Source organism: Schistosoma mansoni, chromosome 4 (genome assembly GCF_000237925.1).
Source record: "Schistosoma mansoni strain Puerto Rico chromosome 4, complete genome".
Taxonomy (NCBI): domain Eukaryota; kingdom Metazoa; phylum Platyhelminthes; class Trematoda; order Strigeidida; family Schistosomatidae; genus Schistosoma; species Schistosoma mansoni.
In genome coordinates, this window is record NC_031498.1 from 17917334 (window position 1) to 17941229 (window position 23896).

The 23896-nt window shown below is 35.3% G+C and overlaps 2 protein-coding genes and 2 non-coding genes across 4 annotated transcripts; 3 read left to right on the forward strand and 1 right to left on the reverse strand.

The window, feature by feature from the left end:
* Positions 1-1935: 1935 nt before the first annotated feature.
* On the reverse strand, positions 1936-2002 carry Smp_tRNA_02044_Pseudo_TTT.1.1. Its single transcript has one exon. It is a non-coding gene (tRNA).
* Positions 2003-4919: 2917 nt separating this feature from the next.
* On the forward strand, positions 4920-5894 carry Smp_155820 (hypothetical protein; the record flags this gene model as incomplete). The annotated part of the gene is made up of 1 exon (XM_018797032.1): positions 4920-5894. One exon carries the CDS (start codon positions 4920-4922, stop codon positions 5892-5894), a length of 975 nt encoding a protein of 324 aa, XP_018652114.1.
* Positions 5895-21270: 15376 nt separating this feature from the next.
* Positions 21271-21423, forward strand: Smp_183790 (hypothetical protein; the record flags this gene model as incomplete). Its single annotated transcript, XM_018797033.1, has 1 exon — positions 21271-21423. One exon carries the CDS (start codon positions 21271-21273, stop codon positions 21421-21423), a length of 153 nt encoding a protein of 50 aa, XP_018652115.1.
* Positions 21424-22959: 1536 nt separating this feature from the next.
* On the forward strand, positions 22960-23029 carry Smp_tRNA_01047_Gly_GCC.1.1. Its single transcript has one exon. It is a non-coding gene (tRNA).
* The last annotated feature ends 867 nt before the right edge of the window (positions 23030-23896 follow it).

Genomic DNA, 23896 nt, shown 5'->3' on the forward strand with positions numbered 1-23896 from the left:
CCGCACTTTAACATTAACACCGTTGGATGCCGGCTCAGTGGTCTATCGGTTAAGGGCTTCGGCTCGAGACTGGTAGGTCCTGGGTTCGAATCTTGCGAGTGCGGGATCGTGGATGCGCACTGCTGAGGAGTCCCATAATAGGACGAAACGGCCGTCCAGTGCTTCCAGGTTTTCGATGGTGGTCTAGCTTCAATTGACTCATGATTTCAACTGTGAAAATACTAAATTCTCCACAAAACCCCCTCTGATCTAAAATATATATATATCAATTTTAATCTTTAATGAAAATTTATGAAAACTGCAAAATAATTTCAAAAGTATGAAAAACTTCATCAACGCTTACCTAGATTAGTTAAGAAAACAATCTAACCAAATGTGTATTTTACCTTAGTTCATATAAGGTCTTAAAATTACAAATGAAAAATATCCTTATACATATTCGCTCAACAGCATAACTAGGGCGATAGGCGCTAGAATTTCCCGACTACATTTATAGGCATGAACATCCTTAGTTCAATCCTCTATCCTCTCATGTTCACCTAATATTTAAGAGGTAGTTTTCACCACTATTTGTTAGTATTATTATTATTAGAAACAGCTTTTAGACCTGAAATCCTTATATTTAATTGTGTAAGAGGTCGTCACTGAACACTGCTGAGGACTCCCTAAATAATAAGAAACTGCTATATGGTTCTTTTTAGTATTCGTAGTTCTTCAAGTAATGTCAGTTCATGGTGAAACCTATATATACCTTATCCCAAACGTCCATAAAGAATACCTAAAATATAGTTATCTTTGGTGGGGAATCTAGATCCCTAGAAATCACGTGATAAATGTCTCATTTTGACAGTATTATTTTGGACATTAAATATATCATCCAACCGATCAAAAGTAAAGCATATGGGTATAAATTTCAACTAATACTTTACATGATGTAACTAAATAAGTATACAATTCTGACTGTTTAAACAAAGGGAAAAATTATCACAGATAAAATATCAAACCTTAACAAGCAAATGACACTATCTCAAAGATTTACTATTTAAATGGTTGGCTACGGATGTGTGTGAGCACGATACCAATTTATTAAGGTTTATTTCTATGAATTTCGCCAAATAAATCTCAGTGTCATGTTATAACATTCGATGTTTTTAATTGTTAGTCAACTACAAACAATCGTCGAGTAAATGAACTCAGGTTATTTTCTGTTTTTAGTATTGAAGCGACCAAGATCGATATCAAACATTTATGCTCTAGTAGAATCAAAATTCTAACAAGAAATTAGAGAAACATGTTGACTACTTTTTATTGTTAGCTCATAAAATCCAGTATCTTCATCTCTAATTTACGCAAAATAAATTATCTGTCTAAACGTTTTAATCTTGTCCCAGCTTTTGATATAGTTTACTACCTATATACAACTTAAAGATAACAGTTAAAATGATGAATTACTTAGAATTTCCATCAGAAAGTCTTTGTTTTTCTGAGTATTATCTCATATTAGAACCTAAATGGTACGACCTTTATCTACTGACGAGTGTTTTTTTATTATTTATTACAGATCTACAGTATAAAACAATAATGCTGCATAATTTAATCCTGTTATACTGTAATAAACCTAAATATAGTATGATATTTGATGGTATGGTGTGGTATTTGATCATATTTTACGTGAAATATTATGAGGAATTTTGTAAGAAATACTGGATACATAAACAGATAAGTTCACCGTACATGTATATCATTAAAATCATTCATCCATACATACCTTATAGGATCAGAATGTGTAGATTTGAACTATTTCATACTCTCTAAGATAAACTGTTAAGTAATCGTGAGCAAAGATGGCTGGTTGCTGGCAGTGGAATCCAGGATGCACGTTTCGTCACATTTGGGACTCGTCAGCTGGATGTACCTGCATCTCAGAGTTGATGTTCACTCTGGGATTCGAACTCAGTACCTTTCGCTTAAAACACCATCGCGTTATCCACTCAGCTACTGAGTCCTGATAACCACTTGCTTGTGCAATGGGGTGAAGTTTAAGAGACTGACCAGTTGCAGTCCTAAACATCAATGGGGAGATTCAAACAAGTAATACTAAATGTAAAATAATCAAGATTGTGACTAAAACGCATTAATGTAACAGTATTATTTAATAAATTCTCTACTGTATAGATTATTTGCATTGGTTACAGTTCATTCATTTCTGTAATTACTTATTTAAGTTTTCAGTAATATGTGTTAGATGTTCCCTTCTTTGGGAAATTTAAAATTACATTTCGTTTTCTATTTATAGAATTCTCCAGAAAATAGGAATGATCATGATAGAGCTAATGTATCAATGGTTTTTCAAAAAGTAAATGAACATAATATCTCCATGAATAAATTTGGTAAGTTGCATCAAATTAATGATAATTAATACTATTTGTCTTCAGATGATTCAATGTTGTGTGTAAATGATTATAATTGTATGACAATGTAATATCAGTTAAATAATCATTGAGATCAAAGTATTATTAAATAGCTGTTTCTTTCTAGGTTGGAACTCTAAGACAATAAACATGCTCTCGAATTCAGTATTGATAAGTCTACAAACGATTACATTATTATTGGATTAATCGAATAATCTATATTTTCAATACCGATACATTTTTAATATAGTGTTATAGTCATCCGAAGTCATCAATAAGTTATCGCTTCACTACTGACTCGGTTGTATTCATGATTGATACCTAAACAGTGAGACTTTCTAGAATTCATTTTCAGACTCCTTGTTGGTAGTTAGACGATTAGTATAATTGTATTGATTAAATACTGGCACAACTTGTGACATTTTGTGGGGTTATTTAATTCTTTAAGTTAACACTATAATATAGATATCTACTGACATTTTTTAACAGTATTACAAACATCCATAATAACATTTAGACCCGATTAGTTTAACTAATACAGTACTCTGTCAAGTTATTCATTAAGAGACCTTTCACCACCAAAATACATGCCAAAATCAACGTATCGCCCAAACAAACTTACTCAAAAACCTTGAATCATAATGGGTCTCATTGGAATTTTCCATCCTAATAAATACTTAGTTGGAACTATAACCAGGCACCGCTCAATCAAAGGATCTAGCGTTTTCCTCGTTCAAGACTTATTCAACTTATTTTTAACCATTTCAGTCTGAATAGTTACATCTTATTTAATATTTTGGGTTTAATCAGTCACATTTTACAAACAAAATATCTCTTCCACTCTTTAATGCAAACTGTTCTTGATAAACACTATTTATACGCTTGACAAACAAATGATATATATATATATATATATATGACAAATTGATTATAACGATATATCATGATAAAACAATCCTTGATACAGAAAAAGATAAAACACTGTTGCCCAGACATACATCAAGTTAGTGCGATCCGCCAAAGTATCTGATAACAACTAATCTTGACTGTTTCACACTATTCTATTTATTAGTGATTATAACACATCAGTTTGGTTAATTTATTAAGGTGTTATTCCTTTGTAATTTTGTCAGTCTCTATATTCTTATTTTTTTCTAATCTGTCGTAATCGTTTTTGTTATTAATGTTATTACGATGTGCTATGCATTATTACCTACTTATTTATTTACTAGCCTGATTAACTCATGTACACCTATCCACAGATACAAGTACATATCCATATTATACATACGTATACATATACGTATGTATAATAGTTTCAGGATAAGATATAGTTGTTTTATCATTATCTTAATCAGTACAATGTTTACAGGGTACAAAGAAAATGGTTATAAGATATTTAGAAATAAAAGGCAATAATAAGGCAATAAAGGATAATTTCTTTCCTTTCAAAAGACAAAATTGAATTTATTATCCTTGCTCAAGGGAAGATAGACATTTTTACTAGATCTTTAATGAAATTCATTTCAATACTACTGATACTAATTGTGATGTTATGAAGAATAACAATAGTTTTATCATATAAATGCTAGTATCCAAGGTATTTAGTTACTCAATAATAGACCAAAAATGATTACTCAATATTTTGTTTTTCTTAGTTTTTCAATCAACTTCGCCTATGCTCCATTGGGAGTAACAGGCGTAAGTAAGTGAGTGAGTTTTTCAATCAAATGACCACTGACGTTTTATATCATGTCCATTGAACTGTAAACTGTTCCATAAATTTTCTGTAATTACATTTCATGATCCAATACGTTTTTCAATCAGTTACAAAATTTATCCTCACTCATTTGTTTATAATCAAATAATCAACATGTTTACCTGAGGGATATGACTTGAAACTTATTCCCAGTATGCGGTTTCTTTATTAGAATCATTAGTTTCAGTATATCAACACCTTTTTACATTGTCCGCTGATTGTGAGCTCAAGTTTTATAAAACTGAAGAGGTGATGTTTGATCATTCAAACAAAACAACCAGTCTTAAGTGCGAAGTACTCTAGTAATCAACTCATCATATATGACCTGAATTAGTCAAACGCACAGAACCTTAGTTTTCAAACAATGATCAGTTGTCTTTATTTGTAATGAATATTAACTTGATATCTTCGACAGAATAAATGTCCATCGATCCCTGTAATACAGTTCACTTTAGTTTGTTACAATGGAGTTTAGCCGCTTATCTAAGGAGTAATTTATTGATATTACTAAAGAAGTAATATTATTGATTCATGTAAGCAAAAGCACGCGACTGTTTATCCAACATGAACCAATGTCCCTATTTCAAAACGTAATACCTTAAGTTCGTGTTTACTGTTATCAATGTTTTATTTTTGTTTTAGATGATTATCAAACACTGGATTATTTGGGTTTAGTCAGTCCTACAATATTAAATAAACAGTCAGTTTATCATAAAAATCATGGGTTAGTAACATATAGTCCACATATTATGAATATGCCTAAATTAATATCATTACCATCTGGAGGACTAACAACATTTAATCATCAAAATGCAATACATACTGAAAATAAGCAATTGTTTACATCGATTCATTATAATCCTAACTTAGATAATTCATCATATCAGATCACTCATTTTCATAGTCAATCACAGCCACAACCAATGAGTAATAGGTATACAACATTACCAACATTTTCAAATAATAATCAAACAATTTGTGATTTAAATTCAACATTTATTCCTGCTTATAATCAACATCCTAACAACGTGACTACTAATAATAAAAATGGTAATGTAATGTTACCTTATCTAATGATGAGTACAAGTAACGTCAATTTAAATAATATACACTATCCTAGCAAAACTGGTAAACACCCAACACAGTCACATACATATTATGATATTAGGCAACCTGATTTAAAGCCTAACATGCCAGTGATGTATAAATCAAAATCTCAACAATTATCAACTGCTATTAAATATCATGTTCCAACTAATAGTAAAATTAAGGATGATGGTCTTATGAATTCTTCAAAGATTTGGAAAAGTGAAAAATATTTCTCTCATACAACTGAAAATATTGATGAAGCTAGTAATAATAATATTGATAATAACTCTGTTGTAAGAACAGACTTAACAAGTTCGTGGAATGAAACAGGTATTTGGACACCTGAGGAATCAAATACACCATTAGAGAAATGGGTAGAATTATCAGAGCAGAACTCTCAAAATCATAATAACAACTCTTTTACTACCACTGTTCCGTCCACTATGAAGAGTAACAACACGATTACTGCTACTAGTAATAGAATCATCGATGTGACCAATTCTGCTGATAAAAATATTAAAAGTAATACCCATATGGTATGTGAAAATCTTTTTCCCCATATAGGAAGACAACCAAAACTGGCGGATTCTGGAAAATATATGTCAGCGGCTTTACGAGAATCTAGTTTTGTATAAAACGCTATTTTTCTCTCATATAAATTAACATGAATTGAACCCATATACAAATGTTCACTTATCAATCGTATTACACCTTAAAGAAGATGAGAATGACCAACTAACTGAGTTTTCTTTTGCAAATTAACCAATTATCTGTTGATATCTTAACTCCACCTGTAGCTCCTCCAGGGGCAGTTTTAATTGTTGTAATTGGTTTTTCTTTATGTTTATTATTAATACACTTGGTCATTGTAAATAATAAATGATATTTATATAAAAAATGTTTAAATTAACTATTTTTAGCTTGTAACCTAATAGGGCAATTTGTTAATACTGTTTAGATGACACATGAAGTTTGGTTAAACTCGTAGATTGATTATTTCGTTGTTTTTTTTGAAATTTTTTAATGTTTGATGATTAGTACAAATGACATTAATCAGAGGTCACTCGGGTAAATTTACGATGAGACAAAACATACATACAAGTGGCAAAACTAAACATTTTTGTACTTGATTATGTATTGATGTCTTTTTGAAGATACGATCAGTAATTAAAGGTTATATTATCTAACGATCATATGCCTGTCATAAAATCTGTTCTCTAATAGAATGAATGGTAAGATTGTACAATGTATAATTTTCAATTCTACAAACATAAAACAGCATAGTGTACGAAAGAAGCCACCAATATACTTTAAATCAACAAACACCTAAAAAATAATCATCTTGTCTTACGATTTAATGAGATTTTACTTGAAAATTATACTTACTTACTTATGGCTGTTACCCCTCGTGGAGGAGCATAGGCCGCACACCACCATTCTCCACCCAACCCTGTCCTGGGCAATCTTTTCCAGTTCTTTCCAGTTAACATTCATCCTCTTCATATCTACTTCTATTTCCCGGCGTAATCTGTTCTTTAGCCTTCCTCTTTTCCACTTCCCTTCCAAATTCCAAGTTAGGGCTTGCCTCATGGTGCAGTTTAGTGATTTCCTCAATGTATGTTTTATTCAATTCCAACGTCTTCTCCTAATTTCTTCTTCAGTTGGACGCTGGTTAGTCCTCTCCAATAAAACGCTGTTGCTGATAGTATCCGGCCAGTGAATGTTGAGTTTTTGCGTAAACTACTGTTTATAAATACTTTTACTTTCTTGACGATGGATGTGGTAGTTCTCCACGTTTCAGTTCAGTACATTAGGACTGTCTTGACGTTCGTTTTGAAGATACGAAGATACGACAATTATAGATTATAATGAATAAATCCATACACTGTTAACAGCTTAAAATTTATTTGAAAGGTGATGAATTATGATTGGATTCGGTAAAAATTACTGTTTTCATAGTCATCATGACTCTACATTGTAGTTCACAGGAAATAAGTCTAAAATATCAGACGGGGTTTTGTGGATATTATGGTAATTTTGATAGTTGAGATCATGAATCAATTGAAATTAGACCACCATGAAAAACCTGGAAGCACTGGACTGCCGTTTCGTCTTATTATGGGACTCCTCAACGACGGCCAGTGCGGCCGCGGATCCGATATCGTCGAGACCACTGTGGTGGAATTCTCGAACCCAGGACCTTCGGTCTCGCGCGTAGACGATTAACCTGACCGAAGAATCCAGTGCTTCCAGGTTTTCCTTGGTGGTCTAGCTTCAATTGATTCATGATCTTAACTATCGAAATTTCTAAAATATCAGTTATCTAAGTTTAAAAATGTTATGCATAGAAAGTTATTAGAATACTTTAAATTTCATTCATAGTCTCTTTTGTAGTTAAAATTTATAACAGTTTTAAATGAATATCAGTGGTGCATAAAATATTTGGTTGAACATTCAATCATTTATAGATAGCCTATTTAACTGATACTGAAAATCTTTTGATTTCTAAAAGTTACTCTTGATGTTTGACTGAATTTATCTTTAAGTCAAATGTCAATATTTCAAGTGATCAAGAATACTTTTGCTAGGAGATTCTTCTTCAAATACTGTAAAAATAATTATTACCTAACAAGTCAATTTAAGCTAGACCACCATTGAAAACGTGGAAGCACTGGATTCTTCGGTCAGGTTAATCGTCTACGCGCGAGACCGAAGGTCCTGGGTTCGATTTGAGATCGTGAATGATCGCTGTTGAGAAGTCTCGTACTAGAACGAAACGACTGTCCAGTGCTTTCAGGTTTTCAATGGTGTTCTAGCCTAGATCGACCCGTGAATTCAACTGTAAAAAATAAACATTTACAGCTGGTACATGAATAAATCATTCACGTTAAATAAATATAACACCTTTATGAAGTAGATTGGATCATTTATCTTAATGACCGTTGAAAAAGTACATGAAGGAATATGAAGTTAGAAAAAAAGTTAATTTCCTTCTTTTAAACCTGTTTACTACTAGTTATGTAATAGATTATTTGGGAAAGTAAATTAGATTATGTGTATGCTAAGATGAGTTCAGTGGCACTAATTACTAAACAAAAGGGTAAAAATCTTGTCTTAAATTTGTTATTTTTCATTTTAGAAATTATTAAAAATGCATTATTTACTGTGTCTCATGTTAAGCTTGATTGCTGTGCTGCTTTTATACCTGTTCTGTAAGAAGTTAATTATTGATGTGTCAGTGTTCTCTACAGCATATAAAACTTGGTAAACTTGTATCTTAACAGAGGTCCTAATACCTCTGTTAGTAGCAACTCATATGCTAACTACAAATCCAGTGATCTCCAAAGTAATAAATAATATTTTGGATGGATTCATACAAATACTTGATGTAGTATCGAATGAATACACGAAATCTGTAATAAAAAACTGTTTTACTGTCTCGATTATACTTTTAAAGCTGAATCCGTTATTGATTTTACCGCTAGTAAAGTTATCAAACAAATACTCTCTGGAATAATATTACTATCTTTAATGCACCTAATAAAATAGCATTTGATTTGTTTAGGTAATCGATGTTGAAAATAACTCATCTTCTAGATAGCTCGTGCCAGTGTATCAATCTCAACTAAACAAACACTGATAATAACCTCGTACTATTCCGCCTTAATTTGATTCGTTTTTAGTTGCTGAACAACTGTCAAAGTCAGAGCAGTTAATATTGTTGCCAACAAAACTGCCAACCAAACACTTATGAAACAGGATACTTCAAACAAAAGTACTGTTACAGACATGACCACTATCGCTCGACGTTTTTTTTAACTAGCACCTACTTACGTGACAAACATTTCCTGCTAATCTGAGCTCTAAATCATAATGAAAAAAGACACGGGTTTGACCCAAACTTCATAGAACTCTGACCTAACTTTCGGAAACTGCCGCATGCCAAATGCAGACACAGATTTTATAGCTTTCGATATTATGTCTTCCAATAGAATAATAAAGGTGTTAGCTCAAACATCTCTTCCTTGCTGTACAGCTGTTGGGAGTCATTTTAAGAATTCAAGTAAGATAAGAGTACATCCAGAAAAACGTTCTAGATTCCAATTCACTATTAAATATTTTTTTATGGCTCCGTGAAAAAAATCGACGTCACAGCAACAATTCTGACCTCTTTAATCATAAGTGAGTTTATAAGGCTTCATTAATAAAAGTGATCGAGCCAGAAATATGCTAGGTCACCAAAACTTACAACCAATAAGAATTCTGTCAAAACCACACTTTCTGAATCAACCGAATAAACAGCACGTGACTGAAAGTAATAAAACCCTTTATAACCCTAATGTAAACATACTAGTTGTAATATTGATGCAACTGAGAGGAAAAAGGTGAGAAGGAGAGTCACATAGATGACTAATAACTCTATGCAAAGTATATTTTCATGATCCTTATATTGGTAAATCGATAGGCTCTTTTAAGGTTTCAAAAAACTATGAAGTAGACGGGACTGGATTCATTAATTTCAGATGTGACAAACCTGATATCCCATTATTTCTTTTAAAACTGTTTACATTTTCTAAACATAAGCACCTCTCTCAACTGTTGAAAAATCCCATATATTAAACCACGTTACAAGTCTAGAGATAAAGGAGAGTTGAACAGTTATATGCCTATAAATATTACTCCGGTTATCTCTAGAAAAATGGAAAAAATTATGTATCGAGCGTAGTCTTTAACATCTAATTCAGTGTTATACTTTGACATTTCGAAGGATTCAGATGTGTTTCACCACCAACTTATTATGGGCAGACTCATATCTTGTAAGATCAGAGATTCCTTGCTCATATGTTTTAATTATTTTCTTGGTCACCGGTACCAAATATTTAAAATAAATTCCATATCAGACATTATTCCAGCCACAAGTGGTGGGTTATAAATTAATGTCCTAGGTCTTTTACTCCTTATATTTTATATAAATGGTATCTGAAGTCGCTTTACTATGAGTACATGTTTTCTGTTTTACCGATGATCCTAAATTAAAGTACTCAGTTTTTTTCTTATGAGCTGAGCCCCATATGCAACTGTATCAGTGTGGAACTTAGTAAGGTTGCCTTATGGTTCTCAAAATAGAATCTAGAACTCAGCACTCTTTAGTGTGGATGGATATACTTCGACGAATCTTTTCCTAATTACAACTTCAGCATAGATAGTACGGTGTACTCGTCTGACTTATTTTAATGTACAAAGTAACTGTTCGATAACTTTTAAAATACCGTAAATTAATTCTAAGTAGAGTTAATATTGATAATAAACTTAGGTTAAAAGCTATTTAGCATCTTTTAATATATCGTATTCTTAGGTTATTGTACTTCAAACTACAACTATAGACATATTAAGTCAAGACTTCGCTTTTTAATGAAAGTAGCGACTCAAAATAAATCTAATTATCCTCAACTTGTTAAATTAGCTATTTTTGCATCCACTGAGAAAACCTGGTAAGCGGAATCACCAAACAGTAGCATTCGTAACTATTTATTAAAGCGAAATTGTCATAATTTAAATCCACTCTCTCTATGAATTACTTTACAAGTATATTTTCGAGACTCAACAATAATTTACAACTATCTATACATGAAACAAGATCACTAATATCTTTTTTACGTTACGTAAATGATTATCCCTCCTTTGATACTGTCTTAAAAATTAAAGTTGACATATCACTGAATGGTGTCTTATGTGATTTTGTGCTGATCAAGTTTTATAGAATAAGTCGCGATATGGCTAATATTCTAAGTGACCAGAAATTACATGCACTATATTTCGTTCATAGGTGGTTGGAGGTAGTCGGCATGAAACCTTAGACCTGAGTGTCGGGCTGTTCACCACTCATCAGCAAAGTGTGCCAGCGTACACCAGAGACTGTATAACACTCCTATGGTGAAACGATTGGAGCGTTAGGTGTTTGATGACTGTTACTACTGAATATACTTACTAAACTTTCCTTCTCGACGATATTATATCCTCACATTATCCATGATTAATCTGATCAGTTTGAATAAAATTTATCCGAATCGGTAAGTTACAAAGCAATCAAGTACATTTATGTGAACAGACCTGCCATAATAATTTTTATTATCATGAGTGCGCGTTCTCTGTTTTCGTTTTCTTCTGTCTAATTACAGGTAATTATAAATATCTTGTAACTGCACTAGAATTGCTTTCCAATACACTATTCATCGTTCTACATAACATTCCAGTTTTCGCATAAATTACTGGTTCCTAACTGCTGATGGTGGAATAAATATCCGTCAAGACAGACAACAATGCACAATGATACTTCAACATGCTTTAATTCCCTGTATTATAAATAAAATTGAATTTTAATTAAGACATGTCATCAATCTCCAAAATACAGATATTTCATAAGACAAGAATGAGTACGTTAAATAAGTAAACAAGAGAATGGAAACAGATTTTGAAGAAAATGTGTGTATTAGATTAGAAAATAAAGCTGGAAAAATAGTAGCACTTTGATTTAAGAACACGATAAAAGTTTATGAAAACTACTTCTTCATTGAAATTCAAGACTAGAGGCTGTACTTTATTAACTCATATTGTAAACATACTTAGTAGTCATAAATGAGACAGTAATGTGTGTCTTACTTAAGCGGGTTAGTTATTATATAGAAAGTTAAATACAATTAAAATACGCTAAGGATCATATACAATGTTAGTTAACAAATTTCTAATAGATTTCATTTAAATTCTTGAAGATACTTATTACTATCAAACGAAATAAATGTCACACAGATTGATCACTGTGTAGCAACCTTTGTCATGATGTTTTGTCACTAAGTACCAATCAAATTTTATCTATCAAACTTCAACATGGCCATTATTGCCAGTTATTCGATAACATAGGATTGGTGTGTTGAAATGAAATGACACTAGGTGACTCTGGTTTGTGCGACAGAGGAAGCACTAGATCCATCAAGATTACAGTCATGCCTAGCTAATGAATGTTACCTGGCATGAAATGTAGCTCCAAGGATGGATGGTAGTAGTGTATGAAACAGCAACGTGTTATCCACCGTGATATTAAAATAAACATTTAAATTCATTTATTTTATAGTAACCATCATAATTTGCTTATGTAATTAGAATAAACAGGATACCATGTAAGCTATCCGTATAAAAAAATTATATAAAGTCATATGACATGTTAATCAGTTCTCTTTCTGATATCATCATTTATGACAGTATGTTCACAAAACATTTCTCTATGGCAATTGTATGAATATATCTGTTTAAAAAATATGAAACTTATGAAAAATTACATTCGCAATAAATTGTATTACCTTCTTCAACACAATTACACACAAGAATGCACACAAAAGAAAGTAGTAGATCGTTCTGATTTACAATGATGTTATAGCCAAATAACTGATGGTCTTTTTTGAAAATTTGTCGAAAAACTGAAAAAATATTTAAATCAACTTTCAAACTTTCGAGTGGCCTTTATGTTGCAGTATCATTTTAAAAAACACATTTTTCACTCCACTCCACAGATTTCAGATAGTAACACATAATATATTTTATTTTACAACAAACCAATATAGAATGGGAAGAAGATAGATAATTGGAAAGCTAATAACTTAGTATTCTATTATGGCGTTAGTCTGTGTTAATTTCTTTCTCCATCTATTGTCTCCCCAATATCCCTTTTTTTAATTAGTCAGAACAGTTGCGCCAACTTGTCAACTATTATAAAGACATGATATTTGAATAGAAATATTTTTTTATTCATATTCTACGCTCAATAACTTTAAAAAATAATAGGAAAAATCTCTGTGACAGTAATAACAACTGACAGCTAATAGTTTTCCAAACACATAGATATACTTACAAATACACACTTCGACACACATCGGTTAAACATCACTGATATCAGTATAGAAGACGTTTGGTTAAAGTAAAATGCGTCAATATTACATTTTGCAATTATATATAAAAAGTAACAAAGAATTCAATAATTTTTTTTCAAGTCACTTTTGACAAAAGTCAACATAGGTAACTATGGAAGAAAATGTAATGGTTATACTAGGCATTCAACAATATTTATTGAAAGCATAGCAATAATAATTATTACTATTATCACGATTGTAATTTTATGAAAGCTAACCGTAAAACTTTAATGAAGTTTAAAAAAAAGAGAATTAGTTGAAAGCGTGAGTCAATTGAAGCTAGACCATCAGGGAAAACCTGGAAGCACTGGACGGCCGTTTCGTCCTGTTGTAGGGCTCCTCAGTAGTGCGCATCCACGATCTCGCCTCGAGAGATTCGAACTCAGGATATATCAGTCTCTTGCGCGAGCACTTAACTGATAGACCACTGAGCCGGCATCTAACGGTGTTAATGTCTAACTTCAACCAATCCACGAAGTTGAGCAGCCGTTCACCAATTGTCTTCAGTGAGTTCTTATCTCACCACAGACGTGGTTTGAACTCCACTGGTCACCACTTCTCACTAGAACTCCTGGATTTACCTTTCGAAGTCAGTCACTAGTGAGCATATGATTACTATTATCAGAAGGGGGTTTTTGTGGAGATTTAGTATTTTCATAGTTGAAAGCGTCAGTCAATTGAAGCTAGACCACCAGGGAAAACCTGAAGGTACTAGACGGCCATTTCGTGGTGGTCTAGCTGCAATTGACTCAAGCTTCCAACTATGAAAATATTAAATCTTCACAAAAACCCCTTCTGAAAAAGAGAATTGTTTGCATTCTTCTTCGGACTCATAATTGTTATTTCTGTTGGAAAATGATATTGTTTTATACCTTATTGTATTAAGTTTATTCAATGAAATTATGGGTATGGTATGGTATCACAGTCATGCTATAGTTTAAGTTAATTGATAATGAACACAATGTAAAATATTTTAATTAATCAGTCAAAATTGAATGGGTTTTTCATAGATGAACTACATTCAGTTTACAGTTAACTATTCTGTTCGACTGACACTTGTAATTCTTAATATAAATTTGAAAAGTACTTTGTCCTATGAGCTAAAGAATTACTTTTCACATATTTTATTGCCAACAAAAACATTACTACTGAGTTAGCTCAACTTTAAAACGAATTGTGTAACGTGATCATATTGTGGTGTGGGTTACTGATATCCACATAAGTAATATATAACTATGGTCGGGCATTGAGTGTATTTCAGTAGAAGATCGATAAGGATAGAACGGAAACGGCAAGTAATTGGTACGAAAATGCATGAACAATTATAATCGGAGACTATGGACGGATATTTGCAGAAGAAACAGTCAAATTGAGACAATTGATTGTTATTTTGCAAATTAACTGTTCACTATATGGTTCTCATACTCTAATCAAATATTCTGTAATGTTGTGCTAAAATATATTCGATTGTTCCCACTCGTGTTTTGTTCACCTTGGTAAGTAGTTAAATTTACACTCGTACTCTAATATCAACAGGACTTTTTCTAACATGTTTTTCTTCATTTATGAACAGCAGGCTAGTTTTCTATTTGTAATCATTCAATTAATGAAACAAATTATTATGACTTACCAAGTAGAAGCTTCCTTTATGTTGTAATGTCGTGACAGAGGTAGGAAATATTTATTGGAGTAAAGGTAAATTTTGTTTTGAACTTATTAAACTGTCCCATCATTTAAAACATTATATTAATGTACTGTATTTCAGTTTCTATTTAAAGAACGTTATCCATAATTTTCAAAAACAGTTCTACAGTGACTGAAGAACAAAGTAAAAACGTGTTTCTAAAATATATTATTAAAGGTAACCTAGAAACCTAACCTAAGTCAACAGAATATTTAAAATCATATTCAATCTCATTTTCCTCTTTGAAGCCTTTTTATTCAATTTTTTTCGGGAATACTAATTAAATATTGTTGGGTTACATTGTCCGCACAAAGCGAATGCTTTTCAAACGCATCTCCAAACATTATCTAACATGACTTTTAGAAGGAGAATGCAAAACACCCACTAGTTCAATACAGGAGCATCCAATCAACTCAAGACATGTGGCTCCGAAGGGGTATTCTTTTCCAATAATCTATGCAATAAAAGAAACTGGATTGAAAGGAGGAAGAATAAAAAAATTACGCACTTTTGATGCGTTAGCGATCTACCAATTCAAGCCCGAACCCTCATCCTTCCTTGACCCTAATTGCTTTTTGTAATAGACTTAAGTCTTCTTTGTTTTTTTAATTAGTGTTTTGAAATTTTTAAGCCCTAATCCGTTATTATTATCCTATAGTAATTTTTCATGCTTAATATTCAGTTATAATTATGACCTTTATGTTTATTTTTCTTCTTATCTGTCAAATGGACAATCATCTTTGATATTTCTGACCCGTAAATTATTTCCATCCTTCTTTTCTTCTCCGGTTAGCGTCATTTTAACAAGATTGTATTCTGCGAGATGGGATTGGTGACCACATGCCCAACCCTCCTCCTTTACCCTGGTTTTGAACCAGCAGCAACCCTAGAAGAGTGAACGGACAAACATTACAGAAATCATCAAATTTCATTAGGAAGCAAGCTATAACTTGGAATCTTAAAGGCAGCCGGAGAAGAAGATGATCAAAGTTTTGTGGCCCAGAATCTGACTCCAATCGAATCGTATGAATATTGTTAAAATATACATATCGTCAATCGTCGTACATAGTTATCGACTTAAATCGCCTTAGTGAATAATGGTATTACATAAGCCAAATACGAGAATGGATTTCGAATACATATATTATGTACAATCACTTATCTGGACAGGAAATGAGAGGGATGAACTGAATGAAAGAGAGCGAAGCGAAATATTGCACTATGGAGAAGGAATGTGAACCAACTCCATTTAAACAAGCGTTAATCATTATTTATAATCAGATAAAAATAAGTTACAGACATGTGATGAATAGGATAAGTGTACACACATACGCTCATATAGAAACATTCAGGTTTGATAAGCGAATAATTAACAAGTTCAAAACGTGGCTCAGGAAGAATAGATGAGTTGGCCTTTTCAGAAGGTATGATAAGTTATGTGGGCTTAACGTAGCAACCGACACTACAGAAGAGCACACTACTCCGAGAATTGGGAGCAGACATGAAAGGGATGAATAGCAACTGGAGACAACTTGAAAACACTGTCCAGGATAGAATTCGATGAAAAATGCTGGTGTGAGGTCTATTCTACTCCACGAGTGGTCACAGGAATAAGTAAGTAAGCAAATAAGTATTCTTATCTTACCCCTTTGATTATTACGAAAATCCTTTTAATATTTGGAGTCTCGAATCATTTAATGATTCAATCACTCCTGTCCTTCTATAGATATATATTTACCATACAACGATAAACACGAATGTACAAAAGAAAATGAAATTTTTCGCTGAATTCTCTTGATTCTTAATAAAACTTTATTTTTGTCATGTTATAACAAGAACTAAATACAAGCATAGCTACTAGTTGTAACTGAGGAATAACTTCTAATTGTTACTTATTATAAGTGAACAAAGACTGATAGATTTCGATGCAAAGAAAAAGGCAATGTGGTAAATGACGATTCTAAAGTGCTCTGGCGCGAGACTGGCAGGTCCTGGGTTCGAAACTCACGAGTGTGGGATCGTGGATGTGCACTACTGAGGAGTCCCATATAGGACAAAACGGTCGTCCAGTGCTTCCAGGTTTTCTATGTTGGTCTAGCTTCAATTGACTAATGATTTCAACTATGAAAATACTAAATTCTCCACAAAACCCCTTCTGATTCAAAAGTGCACAAACAATCAATCCATAACATATTAAATAACTATGAATAGATTAAATTGATTTGTATATTACTTACTTATCCGGTAAAATTCATATTCAGATACACAGAAATAAATAGCATTTGTTATAAATTGATTGATAATTATATGCATATAGAGAATATGTAATATCAATATATCAAACTATTTCAAATACTGACTCTTTCAGAACAAATCTACTGGATCTCATTAATATTCAGCATACCTAAAAGTTTTTAAAAAGTGCTAACTAAACGAAACATAATGCAAAGTGAACTAAGGTAAGGTGTCTGCTTTTATATTTTAAATCAAAACCCTACGTCTTCCAAAAAATGGCACCAATCATTTCATTACAAATAATACCAAACTCATTTATAAGTGGAATTTTTTAATACCGATTACTCGAAATTAAGAAAAACTATGAAAATTTATTTATTTAGTAAATATGTATTCTGTTAATAAGATTACACAATTACTAAACATATGGTAAGTACCAAAAATGTTTTAGGAAAAACATAACATCAAAGAAGTAAATGAGAACAAAGTACTTACTGTGACGAAAATATACTTGTGACTATGAAGAATTAAAGCTTTGCCTACTGAATAATAGAAGAGTAGTGGGAAATGCAGAAAACAATTAACGTGATTTACGAATAATTGCATAGCGCTCAACAGAAGAATGAACATTAACGAATGGTCGGATTAGAATAGCGAGATAAATGTTTATTAGAAGGAAAAGAAGTAAGATCCACGTAAACACAAAGGATACGAAAAGTAATTTATGAAAACATTGATAACAAAACCGAGAGCAAGGGGAAAACAGAGGACAAAATTAACATCTTGATATGGGAAGCAGAAAAAATAGGAATGAATAAAAAAACATGATAAAAAGGAAGGCAGTATCCAAAAACACACGAAAACAAGAAAAAGAAAAGAAAAACGGGTAAAAAAAATTAACAAAAATGAAAATCAACTCAAGAAAACGAAGAATAGTTCATGATCACCATAACCATGGTGAGCTTTGTCATTGTGATTCACCTGTCAACACCCCACTTCCAATCACCATTCGATATTCAGTCCACTTCGTCAACGGTCGGTCAAGATCACCATACTTCCCTCCACTTGATTTGTGTAAGGAGTCACGACATGCTCATTACTGGGGAAATCAGTCCAAGCAATAGCTTCGAAGATTACACTCGAGAATAATAGCTGGGCACAATGGAATCGGTTCAGACACTTATTCGGTGTCCAACACGGAACAATTCACCCGTCGATGATTGGACAGAAGTTCAGATGAGTCGAAGCACCAGTCATCAACCAGTCAGTTTTCGTGCAGATCATTGCGCAATCAAGTGAACATGACAAGCACTGGTATTAGTGGAAGCATCAGTATCGGCACCGATGGCATCAGTGGTAGAAGCCGCATCGTCGGGTGCAACACAGAGTTGAAAAGGCTGTATGTTGTTCAAGTGGTCACGAGCACGGTAACATAGCAGTAACCTCAGGCTGACTGATTGGTTACATTCAACTGCACTGATATGCAACGTTAACGACTGAACGTGAAATCATGTCCACCAATTGGTGGTTGTAAACGTGATGGTGAATTACGTGTGTGTAGTCAGGTGGAGAAGAAGGACTCTGAGTCTGTTCAATCGGTTGCAAGGAATAATCGAGTAGTAGTAGTAGTAGTGTTGTGTTGTTGTTGTTGTTGGTGGTGGTGGTGGTGGTGTTGGTGGTGTTGGTGGTGTTAACGATGATGTTGATGAATATGGAGCTGAGAATGCTCGTGGTGTTTGTAGAGTTGTTGATGGTATTGTGTGGATGTGCATCGTTTCGATCGGTGCAATGAATCTGGCTTGTAGTGTGTTGATACTGTGACGATTGGTATATGATAGTGTGTGTGCGTGTGTGAGTGTGTGTGTGTGCAGTGTAGATGTTGTTGATACTGGTGACTGGTGAACGTGTAGAGTGCAATAAATGTGTTGTGTTTCGCTTCGACTGATGAATATTGTGCATGATGTGAATGTTGATAATTAGTTAGTTGTTGGTTGTGAGAATGGTGTTGTGATAAGTCAACGTTGATTCGATGAGAATGTGGCTGATGATTTTGATGTGGATGTAGTTGTTGATGGATGATGGGGAATGGGGAGAGTAGGATGGTAGAGAGTGGAGTAATTATTATTGATAATGATTGGTATTGTGAGTGGGCGTTAGTGTTTGTGTGTAGCTCATGTGGATGTGTGTGTTCGTGTGCATGACCGAGTGTAGTAGTGGTTGTAGTTTTGTGTGTGTTGATGTGGGTTGTTGATGTAGACGTCCGGGCGTCGGTGGTTCAATGGTAGAATGCTCGCCTGCCACGCGGGCGACCCGGGTTCGATTCCCGGCCGACGCAAACCACTTTTAATTGGTCACAGTTGATGACCTACACTATCACAATAACACCGTCATTCATCATCCCATCCGAAAATACGCACGTATCACCGCAACATCATTCACGTCGGGGTGGACGTGCACGCACAAATTACTCCGCAACGTGCAACTCCCACGACAAACACAACCAACTATACTGACTGGATGTGACCAATGCACACAGTCATTCACATTCACTATAGTCTTCTCATCAACACGTCCTATGAACACACATTCTCTGTCGAGTCCGAGTCAACAACACGCTGGTCGCCATCGATGAACATTCATTCACTCATTCACGATCAATTCGCATTTGTCATGGATAGACATGGCTGAGCAGTTCATGATCACCATAACCATGGTGAGCTTTGTCATTGTGATTCACCTGTCAACACCCCACTTCCAATCACCATTCGATATTCAGTCCACTTCGTCAACGGTCGGTCAAGATCACCATACTTCCCTCCACTTGATTTGTGTAAGGAGTCACGACATGCTCATTACTGGGGAAATCAGTCCAAGCAATAGCTTCGAAGATTACACTCGAGAATAATAGCTGGGCACAATGGAATCGGTTCAGACACTTATTCGGTGTCCAACACGGAACAATTCACCCGTCGATGATTGGACAGAAGTTCAGATGAGTCGAAGCACCAGTCATCAACCAGTCAGTTTTCGTGCAGATCATTGCGCAATCAAGTGAACATGACAAGCACTGGTATTAGTGGAAGCATCAGTATCGGCACCGATGGCATCAGTGGTAGAAGCCGCATCGTCGGGTGCAACACAGAGTTGAAAAGGCTGTATGTTGTTCAAGTGGTCACGAGCACGGTAACATAGCAGTAACCTCAGGCTGACTGATTGGTTACATTCAACTGCACTGATATGCAACGTTAACGACTGAACGTGAAATCATGTCCACCAATTGGTGGTTGTAAACGTGATGGTGAATTACGTGTGTGTAGTCAGGTGGAGAAGAAGGACTCTGAGTCTGTTCAATCGGTTGCAAGGAATAATCGAGTAGTAATAGTAGTAGTAGTAGTAGTGTTGTTGTTGTTGTTGTTGGTGGTGGTGGTGTTGTTGTTGCTGCTAATAACGATGATGTTGATGAATATGGAGCTGAGAATGATATGGAGCTGAGAATGCTCGTGGTGTTTGTAGAGTTGTTGATGGTATTGTGTGGATGTGCATCGTTTCGATCGGTGCAATGAATCTGGCTTGTAGTGTGTTGATACTGTGACGATTGGTATATGATAGTGTGTGTGCGTGTGTGAGTGTGTGTGTGTGCAGTGTAGATGTTGTTGATACTGGTGACTGGTGAACGTGTAGAGTGCAATAAATGTGTTGTGTTTCGCTTCGACTGATGAATATTGTGCATGATGTGAATGTTGATAATTAGTTAGTTGTTGGTTGTGAGAATGGTGTTGTGATAAGTCAACGTTGATTCGATGAGAATGTGGCTGATGATTTTGATGTGGATGTAGTTGTTGATGGATGATGGGGAATGGGGAGAGTAGGATGGTAGAGAGTGGAGTAATTATTATTGATAATGATTGGTATTGTGAGTGGGCGTTAGTGTTTGTGTGTAGCTCATGTGGATGTGTGTGTTCGTGTGCATGACCGAGTGTAGTAGTGGTTGTAGTTTTGTGTGTGTTGATGTGGGTTGTTGATGTAGACGTCCGGGCGTCGGTGGTTCAATGGTAGAATGCTCGCCTGCCACGCGGGCGACCCGGGTTCGATTCCCGGCCGACGCAAACCACTTTCAATTGGTCACAGTTGATGACCTACACTATCACAATAACACCGTCATTCATCATCCCATCCGAAAATACGCACGTATCACCGCAACATCATTCACGTCGGGGTGGACGTGCACGCACAAATTACTCCGCAACGTGCAACTCCCACGACAAACACAACCAACTATACTGACTGGATGTGACCAATGCACACAGTCATTCACATTCACTATAGTCTTCTCATCAACACGTCCTATGAACACACATTCTCTGTCGAGTCCGAGTCAACAACACGCTGGTCGCCATCGATGAACATTCATTCACTCATTCACGATCAATTCGCATTTGTCATGGATAGACATGGCTGAGCAGTTCATGATCACCATAACCATGGTGAGCTTTGTCATTGTGATTCACCTGTCAACACCCCACTTCCAATCACCATTCGATATTCAGTCCACTTCGTCAACGGTCGGTCAAGATCACCATACTTCCCTCCACTTGATTTGTGTAAGGAGTCACGACATGCTCATTACTGGGGAAATCAGTCCAAGCAATAGCTTCGAAGATTACACTCGAGAATAATAGCTGGGCACAATGGAATCGGTTCAGACACTTATTCGGTGTCCAACACGGAACAATTCACCCGTCGATGATTGGACAGAAGTTCAGATGAGTCGAAGCACCAGTCATCAACCAGTCAGTTTTCGTGCAGATCATTGCGCAATCAAGTGAACATGACAAGCACTGGTATTAGTGGAAGCATCAGTATCGGCACCGATGGCATCAGTGGTAGAAGCCGCATCGTCGGGTGCAACACAGAGTTGAAAAGGCTGTATGTTGTTCAAGTGGTCACGAGCACGGTAACATAGCAGTAACCTCAGGCTGACTGATTGGTTACATTCAACTGCACTGATATGCAACGTTAACGACTGAACGTGAAATCATGTCCACCAATTGGTGGTTGTAAACGTGATGGTGAATTACGTGTGTGTAGTCAGGTGGAGAAGAAGGACTCTGAGTCTGTTCAATCGGTTGCAAGGAATAATCGAGTAGTAGTAGTAGTAGTAGTAGTAGTGTTGTTGTTGTTGTTGGTGGTGGTGGTGGTGTTGGTGGTGTTGGTGGTGTTGTTGTTGCTGCTAATAACGATGATGTTGATGAATATGGAGCTGAGTATGGAGCTGAGAATGCTCGTGGTGTTTGTAGAGTTGTTGATGGTATTGTGTGGATGTGCATCGTTTCGATCGGTGCAATGAATCTGGCTTGTAGTGTGTTGATACTGTGACGATTGGTATATGATAGTGTGTGTGCGTGTGTGAGTGTGTGTGTGTGCAGTGTAGATGTTGTTGATACTGGTGACTGGTGAACGTGTAGAGTGCAATAAATGTGTTGTGTTTCGCTTCGACTGATGAATATTGTGCATGATGTGAATGTTGATAATTAGTTAGTTGTTGGTTGTGAGAATGGTGTTGTGATAAGTCAACGTTGATTCGATGAGAATGTGGCTGATGATTTTGATGTGGATGTAGTTGTTGATGGATGATGGGGAATGGGGAGAGTAGGATGGTAGAGAGTGGAGTAATTATTATTGATAATGATTGGTATTGTGAGTGGGCGTTAGTGTTTGTGTGTAGCTCATGTGGATGTGTGTGTTCGTGTGCATGACCGAGTGTAGTAGTGGTTGTAGTTTTGTGTGTGTTGATGTGGGTTGTTGATGTAGACGTCCGGGCGTCGGTGGTTCAATGGTAGAATGCTCGCCTGCCACGCGGGCGACCCGGGTTCGATTCCCGGCCGACGCAAACCACTTTTAATTGGTCACAGTTGATGACCTACACTATCACAATAACACCGTCATTCATCATCCCATCCGAAAATACGCACGTGTCACCGCAACATCATTCACGTCGGGGTGGACGTGCACGCACAAATTACTCCGCAACGTGCAACTCCCACGACAAACACAACCAACTATACTGACTGGATGTGACCAATGCACACAGTCATTCACATTCACTATAGTCTTCTCATCAACACGTCCTATGAACACACATTCTCTGTCGAGTCCGAGTCAACAACACGCTGGTCGCCATCGATGAACATTCATTCACTCATTCACGATCAATTCGCATTTGTCATGGATAGACATGGCTGAGCAGTTCATGATCACCATAACCATGGTGAGCTTTGTCATTGTGATTCACCTGTCAACACCCCACTTCCAATCACCATTCGATATTCAGTCCACTTCGTCAACGGTCGGTCAAGATCACCATACTTCCCTCCACTTGATTTGTGTAAGGAGTCACGACATGCTCATTACTGGGGAAATCAGTCCAAGCAATAGCTTCGAAGATTACACTCGAGAATAATAGCTGGGCACAATGGAATCGGTTCAGACACTTATTCGGTGTCCAACACGGAACAATTCACCCGTCGATGATTGGACAGAAGTTCAGATGAGTCGAAGCACCAGTCATCAACCAGTCAGTTTTCGTGCAGATCATTGCGCAATCAAGTGAACATGACAAGCACTGGTATTAGTGGAAGCATCAGTATCGGCACCGATGGCATCAGTGGTAGAAGCCGCATCGTCGGGTGCAACACAGAGTTGAAAAGGCTGTATGTTGTTCAAGTGGTCACGAGCACGGTAACATAGCAGTAACCTC